This window comes from Rutidosis leptorrhynchoides, chromosome 4, assembly GCF_046630445.1.
Source record: "Rutidosis leptorrhynchoides isolate AG116_Rl617_1_P2 chromosome 4, CSIRO_AGI_Rlap_v1, whole genome shotgun sequence".
In the NCBI taxonomy this organism is placed as follows: domain Eukaryota; kingdom Viridiplantae; phylum Streptophyta; class Magnoliopsida; order Asterales; family Asteraceae; genus Rutidosis; species Rutidosis leptorrhynchoides.
In genome coordinates, this window is record NC_092336.1 from 626,534,128 (window position 1) to 626,555,417 (window position 21,290).

The window sequence follows — 21,290 nt, forward strand, 5'->3', positions numbered from 1 at the left end:
GAAACTCGATTAATACTCCTTCTATCGAATTTCTCCTTTAAATCGAGTCTTGACCGTTCTAACATCCGTGTCAATTAGTCTACAAAACCTTTGAAAATTATAACGGACCCAAGTTCACATATAGAACTTGGACCTAACCTATTATTTAACCGTCACTACACATACAACAAACAATAGTGAGCAAATAAATATGAAATACAAAATCTAGAATCCTTTTGGTTCTCTATAGGTTATTTTTCTGATTTAACGCATATATTTATGCAAAAAAAAAAAAAAAAAAATCAGATTCTTGTTCTAGATCGTCAGAAATTTTTGATAAAAGGATTAGCAAAATCAGTAATCACATGGTGAATACGTAGTGAAGACGTTACTCAAAAGTGATTATTTAACACCGACAACACCCAAAGTATATTATTTAATTTAACGTCAAGCACTTGTAATGTTATAAAGTAATAGGTACAATCCCCCAATTGTGCGTAAAGCTTGATGATGCAAACAAATTTATTGCAGCTTTCGTCATCAGGACAACAAGTCACTCCATCTTCTAGTTACAAATTAAGAAATACTATTAAATAAGATAGATTTGCGCGCAGATAGAGATGGCAGCCTCAACTTCCAATCAAAGCTTTAACCCAAACCAATACCAATACCAATACCCATACCCCTCAAATGTATTTGTCCCAAGTTTTGTTAGTGTTAAACTTACTGGTAAGAGCACGTACAATGTGTGGTATTATCAGATGCTGATTCTCTTAAGGAGTCATAATATGTTGGATTTTGTTAATGGTAAAATTGTAAGCCCTAAAAGAGATGAAAAGGCAACAGAGGAACATATGGACGCATGGATCAGATCAGATTCACTTGTCCAGGGATGGATTCTTGGTTCACTCTCTGACCAAGTAGCCATCAACGTTGTCAATCAACTCACATCCAGACACGCAAACGCAGAATTCACAGCAAAAGATGCATGGGATGAACTGCAACGTATCTATGGTCCAGAACTTCCTAAGCAACCAGCAGGTATAATCGCTTTTTTTTTTTTTTTTATATGACAAGCTCACACACCCTACATGAATATATACATTTTTCTCCATTACTAGACTCGACCCTACAAGGCTACAACCTTAATGTTGAAAGGGTAACTTCGATACCACTAGGCCCAAAGACCCTTTAACGGGCAGGTATATATAATCTCTTCTTGTAGTTGCTCTTAGGAGAGCTTCATTATTTTTTTTTAGATAATCAGACATAATTGAATTTTTTTTATTGAACCTACTACATGAAGATTGACTGATTGATCAATTGTTATACTAGTGTTGTTAGAGAGTATAGTAGGGGTCTAGTCGAGTCAAGCCTATGTTAGAGGATTGAAGATGTCAAATGAAAACAAGAAAAATCGAGATGTAGAAGCTCGTGGTCGCTATCTATAGCTTGCATGTCACGAGTAGGGAACAATCGAGTGATGGAGTCTCGAAATCTAGACCCTCGCGATCGCATGGTTAGGTTTGCGGTCGCGAAGTCAAACATAGCCAGCAAGTTTTTCAGCTTTGAAAACAATTTCGTTTTTCACATATAAATTGTAACCCTTATCTCATTGTATCAGTAGAAGAGTACCTACGAAAATCAATAAAACACTCTCGATTTGACCATGGATTAAACCAATCGTTAGATTAAATGATTGGACATAACCACATTAAATTCCTTTGTTCTTTACGTTTCTTGCACCAATCATTATCTTTGTGTGTTCTTGATATTATCTGTTCGTTGTGTGGTAGGTTTGATAAGTAGGGTTATCAGTTCTTGTTAGGGCTCGTTGGCATCAGAGCTTGCGTTGCGAGCGTTACTGGAACAATGACAGATAATAACACGATTAAGATAGATAAATTTGATTGTTCAGATTTTGGCATCTAGAAGATGCAGATCGAAAATGTGTTATATCATAAGTGTAACACCCGTGTTACATCCGTCCCACATCGGTTGGAGAGGGGAACGAAGCATGCCTTAAGGGTGTGGAGACCTTTCCTAGCATGACGCATTTTGGGACCACAAGCGCAGCAGATCCCATGAGAACTCTGCAGTTAAGCGTGCTCATGCGAGGGCACTACTAGGATGGGTGACCTCCTGGGAAAGTGCTCGTCGTGTGTGGTTGCCAAGAAAAATCCGTGCGCCTACGGGCAAAGCGGACAATATCATGCTACGGGGAACGTTTACCTGGAATGTTACAGATGGTATCAGAGCCAGGCCCTGTACCAAACGTGCACAGCGAGGACGCTATGTCCCATTAGGGGGGAGGATTGTAACACCCGTGTTACATCCGTCCCACATCGGTTGGAGAGGGGAACGAAGCATGCCTTAAGGGTGTGGAGACCTTTCCTAACATGACGCGTTTTGGGACCACAAGCGCAGCAGATCCCATGAGAACTCTGCAGTTAAGCGTGCTCATGCGAGGGCACTACCAGGATGGGTGACCTCCTGAGAAAGTGCTCGTCGTGTGTGGTTGCCAAGAAAAATCAGTGTACCTACGGGAAAAGCGGACAATATCATGCTACGGGGAACGTTTACCTTGGATGTTACAATAAGTGTTTACATCAGCCAAAAACTGGTATTATACTTGAAGAGATGAAACAGGAGGATTGGGAACTATTGGATAAGAAGGTGTAGTTCGGCTTTCTCTGGCCAAGAATGTCGCCTACAACATTGTGGGTGAAACAACGACCGAAAGAGTGTTGACTGTACTGTCCAATATGTACTAGAAACCCTCAGCTTTGAAGAAAGTCTTCTTGATCAGACAACTATTTAATGCGAGGATGAAGGAAGGAGCTTCTGCAGCAGATCATGTTGACGAGTTTAATCTAATTTTGACTCGGTTGAAATCGGTCTGGTTAAGTTAAAAGATGAATTGGATGCGTTATTCCTTTTGTCTTCGTTACCCTGGAGTTGGTATGGCACGATGACAACAGTTAGTGGTTCATCCGGAACTACTAAGTTTACCTTTGAAGGGATACAAGATTTAAATCTCAGTGAAGGAATCAGGAGGAAGGATACGGCTGGGACATCGGGTTCGCTTTTGAGTGCAGCAGGCAGAGGTAAGGGTAGAAGTAGAAGCCGATTACGATATGAGAGATATCCATTACATGTGAGAAATGTTGTGTGTTGGAGTTGTCGCAAGTCGGTCACTTTATATGGATGTGCACGGGTATGAAGGCGGGTGAGAAAACATCGACGATGGTTGAAGATGCTTTGATGTGCAATAAGTAGTTTCTTGACGAATATTAAATTTTTGATTCGGGTGTCTCGTATTATGCTTCCCCCTTGCATGGGTGAGATGGTTAATTTTAGGTGTCATGTTTTATTTAGAGATCAACAATGAAAGGTGTTTAGGGGCGATCGGACCATTACTCGCGGTTTTAAGACAGGAACCATGTATATCGTTGATTTTTATAATGAGGAACGACTAAGTGAAAGGTTAGGTGTTGAAAATCCTAGCGTGATTGAACTTTTTTATTTTTTGAGGGATCTTGGTCGAGTGGGAGCTCGGGAAGACACGAAACTAGTGGGGGAATTGGAGTTGAGTGGAAGCTATGAAGCCACTAAACATGCTTATTGATTTGGAAGCACTTGAGTTTTCGATACCTCTGAAAGATCACTTCTAATGGCAACTACGTTGCAACTGACCGGAGAAGATGAACATGATATTCTTGTGGAAGTCACTGGTATCACTACATCGATACAGTGGGAGTTGAGTTGGGTTGAAGAATTAGGTTCATCTAAATTCGTACGCACCTATATGGTGAGTGTTCCAACGGTGAAAGGAAAAGTGGTAAGGTGGGGAAGATCGAGAATGTGATGGTGTTCTCTCATGGGTAGGGATCGCAATTGATCGGATATGGATCGAATGATGTCATATCCATATCCATTTAATAATATTTCATCCATACCCGTATCTATATCCATTTAATTTCAGTTAATCAGTCCATAACAAATTCTGTTGGATTAAATGGGTTAATGGTTATCCGTTGGATATTTAATTAAATGTTAATTTAACACCGAGTTTGGTTGTTAAATATAGATTATAACAAATGTAAATGTATAATCTTTATGTCTTTGGGTTATGAGACATGTTTTGCTTTTACTTTGTCGACGATTGTGACTTCAAATTGAGCAATATGTGTTACAATATAAGTAAATATATGTTTAAACTAATCTAAATGTGTAACGTTCAATGTTATTAGTAGCGATTTAATATTTGTAATTTTCACAACCCTTATTTTCGTTAATAATTTAAAATTTTGTAGGTTATATGTATATGTATATCGATATGTAGATACATATAGATCTATTATAGTACGTATATATGTTTGTTAGATGTGTTTCGGGTGGTAATGAATATATCCGTTGATGATAAATTGTTATCTATATCCGATCCACATTTAAATTGTCAAAATATTTTGATTATCCATATCCATTAATCGTCAATCTACATCATCCACATCCATTATAAATAGATTGGATCGGATGGAACATCCATTGCCGTCCCTACTCATGGGTGCCTTGATGGTTATGTCCATGTGTTTGATCTACCAGCTTGTCTATTCTCTGTTGGAGAGATAGATCGTATTGAAGGCATTATACACGAATGGATCACTTGGGTGATGGGGATGTTATAGTCAGTTCGGGCTCTGACCCGGAGTCTCACAATCTAATGAGATGATTTCCAGAAACATAATGAGTTGGATTGTTCCTAAGCTTGTAACGACAATTGGATTCTCATTTTAAGGTGTTGAAAGTCTTTCTTCTCACGGTGTGGAAGTGGGGTGTGTTCCAGGTTGTTTTATATGGCAGTATTTTTAAAATGAGTTATGGTTAGATAATCGATTATTGTTATGAGATGATTGAAGTAGAAGTTTACAATTTGAGGATGTTTGATTACGTTTTGGAGAGTGAAGTTGATGTGCTCTTTATCGAATGCTGCCAGATCGATAGGGTTGGAGTGTGTGTCCCTAGAAGCTTTCTTGACGGTTAGATGGGTAGGTTCAATAAGTCAAAATGGTGATTTGGTCTGAGTTCACTGGGCCAAGTTCGATTAATTAAACGTTAGTTACCTTCAATGTATTTATATTTGAAAGTCAACGTTGGTCAACTCTCGACTCGTCCCTGCCGCGTCCCTGTCTCGACCGACTCGTCCCTCCAAGGTCTCCACCGACGCGTCCCCGATCCGCATTGTGTTTATGTATGCTTTATTACGTGATTATATATATATATATATATATATATATATATATATATATATATATATATATATATATATATATAGTGTTCTAATCAAGTGGGAAGCACTTTTTTAGGGGGAAGTAATTCTTTTTTTTTCCTTTTTTGATTTTTTTTCAAGCATTGAGATCACATGAAAATATGAATATTTAAAAAAGACACTTTGTGATAAATGTTATTACTTTAGCAGGAAAACGCTCGAAGAAATAAATGATAACATTCATTGCAATGAATGTTTTGCTTCTGAGTTTTTTTTAAGGGGTTAGAGTTAGGGTTTAGAAGTTAGGGGTTAAAATTTGGGTTTAGCTATTAGGGTTTAGAAATTAAGGTTTAGGGTTTAGATTGAATTTTTAAGATAAAATTTCATTCCTCGTCTATGTGGTTTACATCAAATTTGACTCCTCGTCCTTTTAATTTATTTTTTTTGCATGCCTCGTCCCTAATATATCACAATTCTACATCCCTCGTCCCCCGTCTATTTTCCGTCTATTTGAGCCGTTAAGTGCAGTCATGTGCAATGCATGTGAGAGTAAAAAGGTCATTTTATCCCTAAACTCCATCTATATCACCACCACAGTGACCACACCCATCCCATCAGTCATCCCTAAAACACAAAATACATACACAAATTCGCATCCCTAAAACACAAAATACTTTCTTTAACACCTGAAAGTTCGCATAAAGTAGCGTGAGATTAATCTAAACACGTTTGCAAATTTACTTTTTCGAAAATCAAACCCAAATTCGCACAACAAATTGATTTTAAATGGATTTTTTGGGAACGAAAAACGAATTAAAACCCTATCAAACGTTGGAATTAATTCATGAAAATTTGCACGCACTGTCAGTAGAAGATTCCTAAACTTTTTGTGTTTTTAGAATTGATCAATTCGTCTTATATCTTCAAAACACACAAAATGTCAAAGAAAGTCAAAAACGGGCTTGTTTATAAAAAATCTTAGATCTAAACACGAAATCATGTTAGTGCGTATTTCGTAGCTCGATTTCGTGTTAGAATTCGTTTTTGGTGTTCTTAGCAACTTGTATACGATTGTGAAGATGAAAGTACCTGTTGTTTTGTGTTTGTGTATGTATTTTGTGTTAGGGATTAATGATGGGATGGTGTGGTCAATGTGGTGGTGATATAGATGGAGCTTAGGGATAAAATGACCTTTTTACCCTCACATGCTTTGCACATGACAAAAGATAGACTGGCGGACGAGAGAAAATAGACGGGAGGACGAGAGATGTAGAATTGTGATATATTAGGGACGAGGGATGCACAAAAAAAGTAAAAGGATGAGGAGTCAAATTTGATGTAAACCACAGGGACGAGAAGTGAAATTTTGTCAATTTTTAACAAGCGGTTTAGGGTTTTTGGTTGATGGACTAAACCCAAAACAGTAAACCCTAAACTCTAAATCGGGCTAAATTTCGAAAAAAAAACACTTCACACAAGATGAAAACAAAACGATGCAAATAAACTCTAATTAAAACATTACTCATGATGAATGTTATCATTTATTTATTCGAGCGATTTTCCGCCATAATAATAACATTCGTCACAAGATGTCTTTTTTAAATGTTCATATTTTCATGTGATCTTAATATTTGAAAAAAAAAATTCAAAAAAAGCAAAAAAAAAAAAAATTACTTTCCCTCAAAAAAGTGTATGTTCATTACCACAAATTATATGTTAAATTGTTAATTATATAAATGTGTTCACATGTTCACCAACGAATCTACACATGTGAACGAAAAACTATATATTTGAATATATGTTAAATTGTTTGAGGTCGATATAAAAATTCAAGTTATAGCTAGCTGGTTTACTTTAATAAATGAGCTAGATCCAGTGTCTTGAATTAGTTTTGTCTTAATTAATTACCTTCATAACTAACTGCAAAATTTGATCAATTAGTAAATGAAATGACGACAAGAAAAGAATCGAAATCCAAAAGCGTGGAAGAAATGCCACCGGAACAAATAGCAGAGCTTGAGGCATATCTGCTTTCTACTAGAACCCATTTGTATTATTCTATTACACGAGGAGATTTGCGATTGGTTGCTTCATCTGATTATAGAGGTTTTCCTGTCACTGCCAAGCTTACAACCAACGGCGACACGGCACTCCATGTAGCAGTTGGTACATGTACCAATAATCAAGATATATTTCAATATTTGTTGGAAAACTTACCCTATGGAACAAATTTATTGGATGTTCGAAATTCAGATGGAAGCACATTACTTCATGTTGCTGCTATTGTTGGTAACACTGGAGCTGCTAAAATTTTGTTTCAAAAAAGCCCAGATATGTTATTGTCCCAGGACAACAAAGGTCACACCCCACTAGCCATATCTCTTTCTAATATGCGTATCCAAACGTCTAATTGTATGTTGGATTACATCGAAAAAACTCACAAACAAGAATGGAGAAACAAAAGACCAGCCATAAATCGTGCTAATATACGTAGACAAATGTCTGTTGGTTTATTGTATTACATCGTCGAAGAATCTGACGAACAAGAATCGAGAAAGTACGATACTCTGTTTACTGGCCCAACAGGTGACGAGCTACTAGTTCTTGCTATATCTACTAAAGATTTTGGTAAGTGTCTTCTATTGACCTCAAGCACTACATATATTATTAATTCTATTGATGGATAAGGACTAATGTTTATATAACATGTAGGCTTGGCACACAGGTTATTTTTTAACTATAAAACAATACATAGTGAAGCTCCGTTAATGGCTATAGCTCATAACTTCCCACACTTAAGTTTTTGGGGAAGACTCGCATGTTAGTTATATATTCTACTCCGTATTATATATTTATATTTATTTATATTTATATTTATATTTATATTTATATTTAGGGATTATATATCACGAGACCACCTTCATTTCATTTATTGTTTTGAGTTTGTAAATCACTTGTTTCAAAATGATTTTTTAGGCTATCAAAGTTTATATTTTCATGTTTGTAGGTCACTCATATTTAAAAAATAATTTTATAGGTCATCTAGTTCATATGTTGTTATATATATATATATATATATATATATATATATATATATAGAATTTGACTAAATTTTTATTAAAAAATATAAAAACGCAGATAGTAATCATTATATAAATAATGTTAATTAAGAAAGGCTTGATTATTTATGTTATTTTTTATATTTTTCTAATGAGATTTTGGTTATGTATGAAACAACACACGAACTTAAATAGCCTACAAAATCACTTTCAAATATGGACGGCCTATAAACACGAAAAAATAAACTTAGGTAGCATACAAAATCATTTTAAAAAATGAGTGATCTGAAAACACAAAACGATAAACTTTGGTGACATCGCGATACATAATCCCTGTTATTTATATTGATTCTGAATATTTCTTTACCTCCTCTCCCATTTAATTTAGGTTAAGACTAGTTCTATGCAAACATAGTAACTAGTGGCAGCATCAGGTCAACGGGTGAAAAACGCTAAAATAATAATTAAAAAAAGAAAAGAAAGTGAGTTAAAATACTGAATTTTAATATATATATATATATATATATATATATATATATATATATATATATATATATATATATATATATATAAATATAAATATAAATACACCAAAATAGTTTTGATCATCACCAGGTTGTCCTTCATAGATCCGCCCATGATAATAACCCATTAAACACATTGCTATGACGCCCTTTCATATATAACGCCATAGCCACATCTTTCGTTCTCCGCATAACATTTTCTTTCTCCTGCGCCATGCATTTTTTTTTTTAGTGTGTGAGTATTGTTTGAAAGTGTTTAGTTATTTGTTAGTGATAGTTGATAATGTTGATGTGATAGATAAAGTTTCATTATGTTAGTTATGATATAGTGCCCTCTAAATGGTTTCAAACGTATGTAACTTCATAATTTAATTATTTCTAATGTATGGAGCAATTAATATTTAAAAAATAAAATTTTGCCGTTGTTCCTAAAACTTTATACTAATAGCATAGGTGGCATTTATCTTTTTTTTTTATGACTTCATATATTAAATATTTTACCTTGGATTTAACATATGTTAATTTTATTCCGGTAAGTGAGGCCACTTGAACATCACGTGAATACACTTAACAGGATAAAATATTTTAATGGTGAAATACACTAATGGTGAAATATTTTAATATTTGGAGGTGTAAAAAAAAAAAAGATAAACGTCATTGAAATTTAAGTTTCGAGATACAGAACTCAATGAAATTATTAGTCAACTACATTTTTTGGCAACAGTTAGTTGGGATCACCTAGGAGACTTAACCACCAACGCGATCACCTTCCGCAGTTGCTAGACCCGTCCCCAACTGCGTGCCCAGGAGAAAACCCGCACCAATTCCATACGGGGCATGGGTGGTACTTCATGGCAGGGATAAAATTGTGTGGTTAATATATAACCAACAAGGGTCGAACTTCTGACCTCTCCTAAAGAAAGCATGCCACCAACCGAACCACATCACAACTTTCTATTTTAATTTCAAACCATATTTATTTACTAGTAAACAAATTCATTACTATTTTTTCCATTTTAATTTCTGATATTCAAATTCAATTATCATCATCTATTAATCTTCAGCTATACTCTGTTGCTTAAGAAAATTTTGTTGTTTTAAAATAAAAAGCTCCAACTGCAATTTTAGATTCTTCATTACTCAATCTCTCTACCGCTTTCATGGGCGCTGGTGATTCTCCGTCTCTAACCGTCACGTTCCTTTCCATCTCCGTCACCGACCGCCTTAACTCACGGCGAGGCTTCACCGTTATCTTACTCTTCAATTCCAATTGTATTCTCTGAAATCTCATAATGACTTCTGAAACTTTCGGCTGTATCGTTACCGGATTCCGAGAAACACAATTGTATTCTCTGAAATCTCATAATGACTTCCAATTGTATTCTCCGAAGAGAAACACAACGTGTTGAATATTAAGTAAGAAGAATATGAGTAAAAAATACTCACTGAAGAATTTAAGAACAATCAGAATTCGGTTTGACGTCCAAAAAATCAACGAAGCAGCAATGAAAACTTCGAGTAACTGAATCAATTTTGTTATACTCGTTAACCGTCTGTACTGTGCAATGGCATTCACTTTTTCGGCATTCACAGTGACAATAAAATCATAACATTTCATCATATTCACAGAAAAATTATATCTGATTTAGAAACAAATACATAGAGAGTGTAAAAAGTGTGTTTTGTGTTGTGAATTTGAGATAAAATTAGTGATGGAAAGAAAAGTGTGTTTTGTGTTGTGAATTTGAGATAAAATTAGTGATGGAAAGAAGACCCACAATGAACGAGTGAAGCGTGTGTGTTTTGGTAGTGAGAAACATTAAAAGGGACCTAGTAAAATATTTCACGGATGAATCTGAATTTAACAGGTGTAAATTTTATGTCGTTAAGTGAAACTACTTGAACATCACGTGGTTAAACTTAACAGATCAAATTAACACCCGTTCAATTCAAGGTCATCTGTGAAAATTTTTAATAATTTGATGTCAAAGAATCTCTCTAAAGAAGAAAAAAAAAATGAAGGTCACCTATGCTGTTTATTTCAAAGTTTAGGGACCAACGACAAAAGTTTGTCTATTTAAAGATACATGTTCAATGTAACGAATGACCTACTAAACCATTAGCCGGTAAACTTCATCCGCAATTCCGACCATGTAACGTTTTTTTCGGAGACCTTCTTTCATATTTTCATAACTTTCATCATTCACCTATTCATCCACCTTTTCCATCTCTTCGTAATCTTCATCTTTTCGAGAGATGTTCCGACGATCTAAAATTAAAGCTTTTGCGGATTAACATAATCCGAAAATAAGGCTCACTAGTAGTGGAACGAGAAGTTATAAGCATAAATCCCTACCCATTTTTTATACACACATATAGACCATAAATAATTATAAATACACCTTTGAGTGGCATAAACCGTTAAGTAAGAAAATCTACAATCAAAGTAAACCAAATCTTACAGGCTCTAAATCCACAATGAGATACTAACTAAACTCTGACGAGCCCTAAATCCACAATTGGACTTTAATCAAATCTAACAACCCTTAAATCTTAGATGAAACCATAACTTAATACTACGGGCCTAACTAACATTTTCTCGAAAAAATGGAGGTGACCAACATGAATGTGTGATCACTGGTTATATCTGGTTCTTGAGCTAAGAGTATAGAAAATCATATCTCCCTCTACCTCTACTTAAGAGAAAAGAAACCGCTTCAAGTCATGACTCGATTAAAGTATGTTGCATCTGATAGTGATCTGATAAAAGTAATAACATACATTTATATGGCATTTATTGTTAGGATCGCACAGCCCAAACAACATATCGTGCAATATAAACCTAAAAGTCGGGTCCACTCATTGTTAGCAACTTGCGAGGGTTGCGCCACGTCGCACCTTGCGCTCAGGGGTGTGCCCTATGCGTCGTACACCACATCGGGGCTATAGCCTTACTCTGATACCACTTGTTAGGATCGCATAGTCCAAACAACATATCCTACAATATAAACCCAAGAGTCCATCCTTTTCTAAAATCAATTGGTGATAAATGGACTTCACCTTGGACTTATATACATACATTTTTTTTTGTCCCATGACCGATATGGGACTTTGGTTTGCACATTTCACATTTATATAGGCCTTAATTATAAGTTCCTTCTAATCAACGTTATGCACACCATTTAATTACTGTATTGTAGACGTTGATGAAATTCATGACTACGAAGGCATATTGGATGACTTTTACAGATACGATGACTGTGCTAGGGCAATGAGATTAGTATTCCCCACTCAAGGTAAGTCATGAGTTAATATTAAAAAAAATATTATATATGATATACTCATTATATGCTTAATAACTTTTAACTTAGCTCGTTACACACTCTTTAATCCTTCAATTCTGATCTGACAATCTTCCAACTATGCAGACTTCGGTTGCAATAAGGTATCTATTAAGATCATCATTATGGCGATTGGTAAGCTAATTAATCAAAAGTTAGAATAGTTGTATGACCTAAATTAAAAGTGAGAAAAGAGAGTATTTCTTTATTTGAAATTCTCATTTAGCTTTATTTTGCAGTACGACCATTTTTTGGAAAGGGATTTTGGAATTATCATTATGCTCTATCTCTAGTAAGTGATATATGTGGATTGATACAAAAAAAAATAGACATCAGCAACCACCCTCGATTTTATTCCAATCCAGTTCTTGAAGCCACACGACAGAACGCACATAAGGCTGTTATAGGTATTGTGGATCTTTTCCCAGAAGCAGTTTGGAGTGTCAATGAAGATGGTCACAACTTTATCCAATTTGCTGTGATAAATCGTTCAGAAAAGGTTTACAGCCTGCTATATCAAATGAGCGAACACAGGAATATTTACAAAACAATGGAAGACTCTTCGAGGAATAACCTCTTGCATCTGGCTGCAAGATTAGCACCTACCAACAAATTGAAAATCATATCAGGGGCAGCTTTGCAAATGCAACGAGAACTCCAATGGTTTAAGGTAGAATTTTCTATGACTTGAAATTTGATAATTTTATTTAGTATACAAAATGAATTAAGACCAACCTTATCTATCTAGCAGGGTTAACATTGTGTCATATAGTTGAGTCATAACTTACTAAGAGTTAATTATGTTAGTTTAGGTGTTTAAGCTTAAAGTTAATCTCGTATGAGGAGAGCTGTAGATACAAGGTTTTTTTTATAGAACTTTATAAACCCCAAACAAGGAATGTGATTGATTACAATTACAAACCCAAAACCACAAACGAAAAATCACAAGAATAAATGGCACACAGATTTAACATGGTTATATTCTAACTCTAATCACGTGGAGAAAGGTTTAGTCCACAGGCGCAAACCAGAGATTTTTCTTTATTATTGTGCACACAATTACAGGAGCTTAGGAATACATTATATAGGAAGATAACCAATTAGAAACCAAATAAAACTCCAAACATAAGCCCTAAAATCATATATCAAAAAACTTGACTTCCAAGTCAGATAGATCCCACTTCGATCACTGTAGACCCAATGGGATCAAAATTTAGGCTCACATCCAAGCAAAATATCTTCCTTTCAATGATATCCAATTGATACTCCGTAATAACTAGCCACTGAGATAAGTTCAAGAAAGCTCAAGTGAAAAATTACTCTTATATTATAACAAACTCACATATAATCGATATATCAATTTATCACTTTTTTTCAATTCTTAATTCATTCTTATTATATGAGTAATGATAATGAATTGTTGAATGTACACATATTGTAGGAAGTAGAAGGGTTCGTATGTCCCTTAAATACCACACAGAAGAACTCCGCAGGTGAAACTCCTGAAATGGTATTTTCAAGAGAACATACGGAGTTGTTGATTAAGGGTGAAGAATGGATGAAGAAAACTGCTGAGTCATACACGATTACAGCTGCTTTAATAACCACCATTGTTTTTGCAGCTGCTATTACAGTGCCTGGAGGAAACGATCAGAATAAAGGGACACCACTTTTTACCAACAAACCTGCATTCACAATATTTGCGATATCAGATGCAGTATCTTTATTCACGGCTGTTACGTCATTGTTGATGTTTTTATCAATCCTCACCACGAGGTTTTCTGAAAAAGACTTTCTGTTCAAGTTACCCAAAAGACTGATAATAGGTCTAGCCAGCTTGTTCATCTCGACGACAGCCATGATCATAGCTTTTGGTGCCACATTGCTCCTGGTGTTTGGACAAGGGAACTTGTGGGTTCTTATTCCAATAGGTGCACTGACATGCTTACCAATTATTTCTTTTGTGACCTTGCAGTTTCCTCTTATCATAGATTTGATCAGCGCCACATATGTCCGTAGTATCTTTGATAAAACGAAATCCAATCTTCCCTTTTACTGAATTGTTGTTTATATTTGATACCATGTGTACTTGAGGATACTTATTAATTAAGACAATTTAATATAATAAGCAATATCATTTCAACAATATCTCCACCGCCGTGTTTTCAAATGTTTATTTCCAATATATTATATTGCAGAAAGTAGTAGTTTTAAGTGACACAAATCAAGCAAACAAGTTATATGCATACACTGAAAATGATGTTTATAACATGGGAATTAAAATGGAGATACAATTTATGAATACTAACATTTTTTTTGTAAATAGATACAACATCAATAATAGTAAGTAATAAAAAGATATGCTCATTGAATCATAAAGCAATTAGATTTCAATTTCTTAACACTTTTAAAACAAGCAATCTGTTGATTGAATATACAAAATGCATACTTGAAGCAAGAAATTGTTGGAATGTGGAATAAGGATTAACAGAAATTAAGTAACTCAACAAGCCTTAAATAAGTTGGTCCCAATATATAAAATCTATTTGACCTTATATAACAAAGTTTGAAGTTTATTCTGTATGCATACTGTTTTAGGAATCAGCACCTAGAATTGTGATTGTTTCTATCGATCCTCACCACAAGGTTTGCAGAAAATACTTTGTATTTAAGTTGCCTAAAAGATTGAAGATTGGTCTCCACACCTTGTTCGTCTGGATGATCATGCCTTTGTTGAAACATGTGTTGTTCTCTGTGTTTGGACCAAGTAACCTGTTGTTAATTCTTATGCCAATATTGAATTAGGTCAGAGTGCAACTGGATTTTAAGATTGGGCCTAAAATAAATACTCTAACTCTTAATATTAAATTGGTCTAACTCCACATTATTATTATTATTATTATTATTATTATTATTATTATTATTATTATTATTATTATTATTATTATTATTATTATTATTATTATTATTATTATTATTATCATTTTATTATTATTATTATTATTATTATTATTATTATTATTATTATTATTATTATAAACTTAAAAGTATTAAAACTTACAAAAAATTAGTGGGAAGCCTAGAGACAATCTGGGCTCCCACACCTCTAGCAATAGCAAAACCTATCCTAGTAAAAATATGAGCAGCAGCACCGGCACCAATATCTTGCGCCATCAAACTCTTCTGAACCCGCTTTAGCAAAGAAACAACATCCTTTTCTAATTCCCCAAGGGAAGAAAATGAGAAAGGAATGAAACTATAACCAATCGCCTGACAGCTAGATTCGTACTTGACCCGCTTTCGACGAGCCGCATCAACCACAGCACGTCCAGGGACAAAGTCAGAAAGCCCAGACTGTGTCAAAGGAGAAGACCCTGTCAAGTCAACACAAAATCGCGACCACAATCCCAGGAATAAAGTAACACATCTGCAGGTCTGAGGGCCCTGTCGTTCCTTCCAGACAACCCAATGTCAACCTTCTTTCTCGCTGAAATCCCAGATCGATAACAAACATCAACAAGGGAATCCCGAACAACATTATGTCGATGCTTAATACCCACCATACCAGCACAAGACACCGCGTGATCCCCGAAAATATCCCCAGTAAAAACCCTTGAACAGGCAGAGCATGCCGTCGAGATAGAGAACAATGGAACACCCAACCGGTAGCACAACACACATCGGTAAGTCTTTGCGTTCATCGTCTGACCCAACCCCAAAATAGGGACTGCCCTTAGCCAAGCAGAGGTGTGATCACCCTGCTGCGATTTCCATAAGGACGATTGTCGGGGAGATAATGAAAAAGTGGATTCTGCAGAAGCGGTAACCTTTGTGAAATAAACATCTGCCAATTTCTTCATGAGTATGGGGGCAGCGACCTCACTCTGATTACCTAAAATATCAAACCCAACCGTTTTATTAAACAGACCCAATGCATCTTCAAAAGCACGACCAAGACCAACAATACCCGCATGACGTAGGAGCTTGGTCTGCAACCCAGCAGACTGTAATCGAGAAGCCAGAAAAGCATAATGACGAACATCTCCCGCAGAATAAACACCAAGCCCTCCAAATGCAAATGGCAAGGTGGCAAGCCGCCACTGCCAATCACCAAACCCAGGCCCTGAAGCAGTAACAATACGCTCCAAGGAAGATCGAAGGGCTCCATCGAAAGCGCGTTGAGCCGCCTCAAATATACTAGGAGGACAAGTACGCAAGGTAAAGTATTATTATTATTATTATTATTATTATAATAATAATAAACTTAAAAGTTTTAAAACTTACAAAAAATTAGTGAGAAGCCTAGAGACAATCTGGGCCCCCACACCTCTAGCAATAGCAAAACCTATCCTAGTAAAAATATGAGCAGCAGCACCGGCACCAATATCTTGAGCCATCGAACTCTTCTGAACCCGCTTTAGCAAAGAAACAGCCTCTATTTCTAATTCCCCAAGGGAAGAAAATGAGAAAGGAATGAAACCATAACCAATCGCCTGACAGCTAGATCCGTACTTGACCCGCTTCCGACGAGCCGCATCAACCACAGCACGTCCAGGGACAAAGTCAGAAAGCCCGGACTGTGTCAAAGGAGAAGACCCTGTCAAGTCAACACAAACATCGCGACCACAATCCCAGGAATAAAGTAACACATCTGCAGGTCTGAGGGCTCTGTCGTTCTCTCCAGACAACCCAATGTCAACCTCCTTCCTCGCTGAAATCCCAGATCGATAACAAACATCAACAAGTGAATCCCGAACAACATTATGTCGATGCTTAATACCCACCACACCAGCACAAGACACCGCGTGATCCCCAAAAATATCCCCAGTAAAAACCCTTGAACAGGCAGAGCATGCTGTCGAGATAGAGAACAATGGAACACCCAACCGGTAGCACAACACACATCGGTAAGTCTTTGCGTTCATCGTCTGACCCAACCCCAAAATAGAGACTGCCCTTAGCCAATCAGAGGTGTGATCACCCTGCTCTGATTTCCAAAAGACACATGATATTTGGTCATTCTCTCAACTGTAAAACGACACCAGACTTTTGCACTTATATAACATCCATCTTCTTCCAAATAAATCACTCCTCCACCAACCATCAGTTCCAACCACCGCCAGCGGTGGCGGCATCGTTCTCTCAACTGTAAAACGACACCAGACTTTTGCACTTATATAACATCCATCTTCTTCCAAATAAATCACTCCTCCACCAACCATCAGTTCCAACCACCGCCAGCAGTGGCGGCGGCGAGCGGCCATCACCACAGCCGTCGCCACCGCCGCCATCTCCCAAAAGACACCTGATTTTTGGTCGTTCTCTCAACTGTAAAACGACACCAGACTTTTGCACTTATATAACATCCATCTTCTTCCAAATAAATCACTCCTCCACCAACCATCAGTTCCAACCACCGCCAGCGGTGGCGGCATCGTTCTCTCAACTGTAAAACGACACCAGACTTTTGCACTTATATAACATCCATCTTCTTCCATATAAATCACTCCTCCACCAACCATCAGTTCCAACCACCGCCAGCAGTGGCGGCGGCGAGCGGCCATCACCACAGCCGCCGCCGCCACCGCCGCCATCTCCCAAAAGACACCTGATTTTTGGTCGTTCTCTCAACTGTAAAACGACACCAGACTTTTGCACTTATATAACATCCATCTTCTTCCAAATAAATCACTCCTCCACCAACATCAGTTCCAACCACCGCCAGCGGTGGCGGCATCGTTCTCTCAACTGTAAAACGACACCAGACTTTTGCACTTATATAACATCCATCTTCTTCCAAATAAATCACTCCTCCACCAACCATCAGTTCCAACCACCGCCAGCAGTGGCGGCGGCGAGCGGCCATCACCACAGCCGCCGCCGCCACCGCCGCCATCTCCCAAAAGACACCTGATTTTTGGTCGTTCTCTCAACTGTAAAACGACACCAGACTTTTGCACTTATATAACATCCATCTTCTTCCAAATAAATCACTCCTCCACCAACCATCAGTTCCAACCACCGCCAACAGTAGCGGCCGTCACCACCGCCGCCGCCGCCACCGCCCCCATCTCCACCTGAATAACAGCCATCGCCACCGCTTCCATCGCTCTTTGTCTTGATTTGTTAAAATCGGGTGATTATTTGGAGTATAAATTAGGGTTTAATGTTGGGGCGACTGTTGCATCATCGTTACTGTTCTGATTGTTATACAATATTTTCAGAATTTTGAAGTTCAACAACTAAAGAGAGGTTACTTCTAACTCTAATTTCTTTTGGGTATTTCAAGTTTAGACTATAAAATGGAGTAATTAGTGTGTATTTTGAATGTTTTTGTTGCTTATTTAGCTCATAGATTTTTGTCACTTTTGTTTTTGCTTCCGTGTTTTAAGTTCAATTCGTAACCCTTTTTTTTTCAAACGGCATGAAATTGTTAAGCTTTAATTGAAATACAGACCGTCAACAAATGAGGCTGATCATAGAGCAGAGCATATCAATTGTTCAAAGAGGTATGTTTATCAATATTTAATATGATTTTCATTCAGTTTGTATGTTGAGCTTTGTCAATTACAATATACATGAATCAATCCCTGGAGGTTTAGAAACTCTGATGATTACCATGTTTTGAAAAATTTAATTGCTAATATTTCTCATTTCAGTTCATAAGGCCGTTTACCATATCTCTATACATGTGTTGAAATTTCAGATTTCTTAATAAGACAACTCCAAAATATATAGTCAAGTTTCATGGCTAATCGATCAATTTTCTCTTTACCTTAACGGATAGTTCCACGTAAGCTGATAATCGCCAGTTGGATGAAGTGGATCAATGTAGAGGTGAGTTGCACAAGCAAATTATAAACTATCCTATTCCCCCTTATATTTACCGTTGTATCTTTTTAGGTGTTATTTTGGCGATGTTCTTATAGATATTTATTAGTAACTTGCCTTTAAAATGTTGAGTGACTCATTTAGTTACCAAAGCTAAACTGACTCATTTATAAACTGAGAATGCTAATAGTGAAAATTTTTAGCTGGAAGGTTATTCAGTATCATAATTAGAAACTATGAAGGTTAGGCTTAGGAATATGCAGAGATATGAGACATTTTATATTAGAGAATAAGAAGGATATCATATTCGATATGCAAGATGAGGTCTCATTGTAGGATATGTTTATGGATAGTGAAGAAAAGAAGTTTGAGATTTTGGCTAATCGAATGAGCTCTAGACCGGACACCGTTTCGATTTTATTGTTACATTTAATTGAGTCTTATAATAATGTTTTTGGTATTCGTGGAATGTGTGTTGGCCTCTCTGAATTTTGTTTGAAAAATGCTCAGATAGTATTTTTTTTTTCCTTATAGTTTTTGGAATAATGGAAACTAAGAAAAAATAGAGGAAAAGACAGAGGAAGACTACAGGTTGTCCTTTTGTTATTAGTTGTGTTCGTTTTGTGTCATTTGATGGAACATCAGCCTTGGTTGTCGACCTGTTATAAGGTAATTGATTTGTTTGTGTTGTGGTTTTTGTATTGTGGTTTTTGTATTGTAATGTGTGCGTTACAAATGTGAATGTTCAGCTGCAGGTATTAATTTTATAGGTTTCTACCACATGCAGCTGCATATGGGATTCCAGCTCATGACATTGAGAATACTGAAAAGCTATCGGTAAATGTCTCAGGGTATCATGCTTTACTGTTTTCTATGAACTTGGATTTTCAACCGCTTTATTTTCTACAGTTAAATGACAAGGGCTTGCAACTACTTGAATTCCAATTCTACCAGGTAATAATGGATATTCATTTACACAACTATCCTCTGACTATGCTTCCTATAAGTAGATTACACGACGAGTAGAAAAGTCTAAAAATATATGGTGATTCGAATAGCAAACACCCTAATTTATGACTATGTTTTGTTAAGAACATGCATAACAGTCTTGCTATGATTATTTGAAATATATTTGTTTTTGTATACTATAATTGTTTGCATTGTTGTTGGTATATGATTTTGCTTAGATATATGCAGTTGTTTGTTCGAAGTTCCTTTAATAAACGTTTGTTTAGTTTAGATATACTGACATTAAGGAACTTATTTGTAATGATATTTGGACTATGAAAGTTAATTGAGTGTATCTTATTTATCCGGCTGAAGTGATTTATAGCTAGCAAATTTACTTTATTGGTACGTCCTAAATGATCTCGCCTAACAATATGATAAGGTAGTCATCTTCTCTGTTTTGTAATTTAAGTTATTATTGTCGAAAGCGTTGTAAAAGTCGACCGTCTATTCGGATTTTAGGGACTATCTGACCCGACGATTAACTGTCAACATGTCAAAATGGCTAAAAGTCAATTTTAGTTGGTTAATGTTAGATTTATTTGGGTATTTATTCTTTCATAGTTAGTAACAGTTTTTTTTATGTGAATGAAGAAGCTATGGTTTTATTTTCTTCCATTTATATGGCTTCAGTTGTTTTGTTTTGATATGATATAGGTACATGCTTACGGAAACTGCTCAAGGCATAATTGTTGTTATGACACAAACAACCTTCCATATGTGGCTCCTCAAATTGTTCAGGCATTGAGAAAAGAGGTCATGTAGTATTTTGAAATTTTAAGACTAATGTTGTTACTACTCCTTCAGTTTGGATTTTTACATATGTTACTCAATATAAAACAACATGCTAATTTTAGTCGTTTAAGGTAATCAAACGACAAAACCTTCTTTATTTGTTACAACCATTTGTATTTTGTTTGTAAAAATATCGGATAATACTAATTGCCATCGTATCGTAAATCCAACAGCCTATTTGAAAACAGAACCAACGGCCACCGCAGCAACGCACGGTCCGTTTGTTGCTAGTTATTCAACTATTTGTATCTAACAAAACTTGTCATAAAACGTTTTCTCAACTTCGATGGCTTTTGCAATTTTTTTATTAATAGATGATAAGATTAGGACTAGGTTCAATATGTGGGCTTGGATCAGTTAGGATTTTCAAGGGATTCTGTATTTTTGTTTCGCTATAAATATGACATCAATAATGCAATAATCCTCACGGGGTTCATTATTCTCGCCATAAGAAATTTAACCATTTGGTCACACATATTTTTAC

General features: G+C 36.1%; 1 protein-coding gene and 1 long non-coding RNA gene across 2 annotated transcripts; both read left to right on the forward strand.

The window, feature by feature from the left end:
- The first annotated feature begins 599 nt into the window (after positions 1-599).
- LOC139843096 (uncharacterized) lies at positions 600-14,279 on the forward strand. Its single transcript, XM_071833171.1, has 7 exons — positions 600-1,020; positions 7,190-7,876; positions 7,961-8,068; positions 12,032-12,127; positions 12,260-12,307; positions 12,412-12,842; positions 13,614-14,279. The coding sequence occupies exons 1-7, from the start codon at positions 600-602 to the stop codon at positions 14,229-14,231; spliced, it is 2,409 nt and encodes an 802-aa protein (XP_071689272.1). The 3' UTR covers positions 14,232-14,279.
- Positions 14,280-18,079: 3,800 nt separating this feature from the next.
- Positions 18,080-20,908, forward strand: LOC139904187 (uncharacterized). Its single transcript, XR_011778699.1, has 7 exons — positions 18,080-18,424; positions 18,628-18,681; positions 18,879-19,009; positions 19,538-19,672; positions 19,753-19,840; positions 19,913-19,957; positions 20,669-20,908. It is a non-coding gene; the product is annotated as an uncharacterized lncRNA (long non-coding RNA).
- Positions 20,909-21,290: the final 382 nt, after the last annotated feature.